General features: G+C 43.9%; 1 protein-coding gene across 1 annotated transcript; it reads right to left on the reverse strand.

Moving 5' to 3' along the window:
* Positions 1-22: 22 nt before the first annotated feature.
* On the reverse strand, positions 23-1,382 carry LOC105316150 (uncharacterized PE-PGRS family protein PE_PGRS54-like; the record flags this gene model as incomplete). The annotated part of the gene is made up of 1 exon (XM_011410961.1): positions 23-1,382. A coding segment is annotated over exon 1 (1,360 nt), but the record flags the coding sequence as incomplete, so codon positions are not given.
* Between the last annotated feature and the right edge of the window lie 159 nt (positions 1,383-1,541).

The following is a 1,541-nucleotide window of genomic DNA, read 5'->3' on the forward strand; positions in this document are numbered from 1 at the left end:
GTCCATGGAGTACTCCCTGCACCTCCCTGCCCAGTCAATGCAGTATTCCCAGCACCTCCCTGCCCAGTCCATGTAGTATTCCCTGCACCTCCCTGTCCAGTCCATGCAGTATTCCCTGCACCTCCCTGTCCAGTCCATGTAGTACTCCCTGCACCTCCCTGTCCAGTCCATGCAGTATTCCCTGCACCTCCCTGTCCAGTCCATGTAGTACTCCCTGCACCTCCCTGTCCAGTCCATGTAGTACTCCCTGCACCTCCCTGTCCAGTCCATGCAGTATTCCCTGCACCTCCCTGCCCAGTCAATGCAGTATTCCCTGCACCTCCCTGCCCAGTCCATGCAGTATTCCCTGCACCTCCCTGCCCAGTCCATGGAGTATTCCCTGTTCCAGTAGCACCACTCCCAGTCCCACTCCATGTTTTACTTTTCCCTCCAGAAGCAGCATGAGGGGAATTCTCACTCAATGCAGTAGGTCCAGGAGTATGACTGCTATGAGATGAAGAGCCATTGCTCTGTGAGACATTACCATGAGTATCAGCACCAGGTGATTGGAAAGATGTCTCGGTAAGAATTGGATTGGATTTCATAGCCAGTAAATGTTGAGCGAATACGGAGTAGGTATCTTCATCTAATATGACAATACGAATATCTTTCAATATGCTGTTATTGGTGTAATGGTACTTCAATATTGCTTGAAATATAGCTTCAGCAGCTAATGATTTATTAACTGCATATATTCCTGTACTTAATGCTGGGAATGATACCGATACTGCTTTCATTTTTTCTGCTTCAATGAGAGAATTAGTAATAGCTTGATATATGAGCTGAGAACATGCTAAATCAGTCATTTGTGATGAGGCAATAGGACCAACAGCATGTATCACACGCTTGCATTTCAACTTTCCTCCAGCACTGGTAAGTGCAGCTCCTCCAACTGGTACCTGACCATAATTCCTAACATATGTATCAGATGCTCTTTGCAATTCTCCACGACTTGCTTTACTAAGAGCTCCTGCTACTCCTGCTCCATGATCTAATCTTGAATTAGCAGCATTGACGATTGCATCAACATCTTCTTCTACTATATTGCTTCTTTTTACTGTAAGCTTATGGCCTTTACTAATTGATAATACTTCAGATGAACCAGTTTTGGTTGATATTTTAGCTCCTTTCCCAGGCCCTTTGCCTCCTCCTCCTTTCCCTTCTTTATTCTTTCCTGTCTTATCTTCCTGTTTCTCTCCTGCCAGTCGATCAGTTATCAGCTTCCTTGCCTGATCAAATTGACGTGATGACATTGATACTATCTTAACCACTCGAGCTTTCTCATCACATGAAAAGTGACATTGATTATACTTGCCACCAAATTCTTCTAATAAATCAAACATATTTTCCATTTGAAAGGCAGGTGGTATTTCAAGACTGCCAGACTTCAACTGACGATTTTTAATGATTTCTTGATACGTATTTTGAAATTGCGTTATACATTGCTCCCTCTCTTCCTCTGAAGATGCTAAAACAATAACTTTTCCTTCCTCGGGGAAGAA

Source organism: Amphimedon queenslandica, unplaced genomic scaffold (assembly GCF_000090795.2).
Source record: "Amphimedon queenslandica unplaced genomic scaffold, v1.1 AMPQUscaffold_4528_Cont23494, whole genome shotgun sequence".
NCBI lineage: Eukaryota > Metazoa > Porifera > Demospongiae > Haplosclerida > Niphatidae > Amphimedon > Amphimedon queenslandica.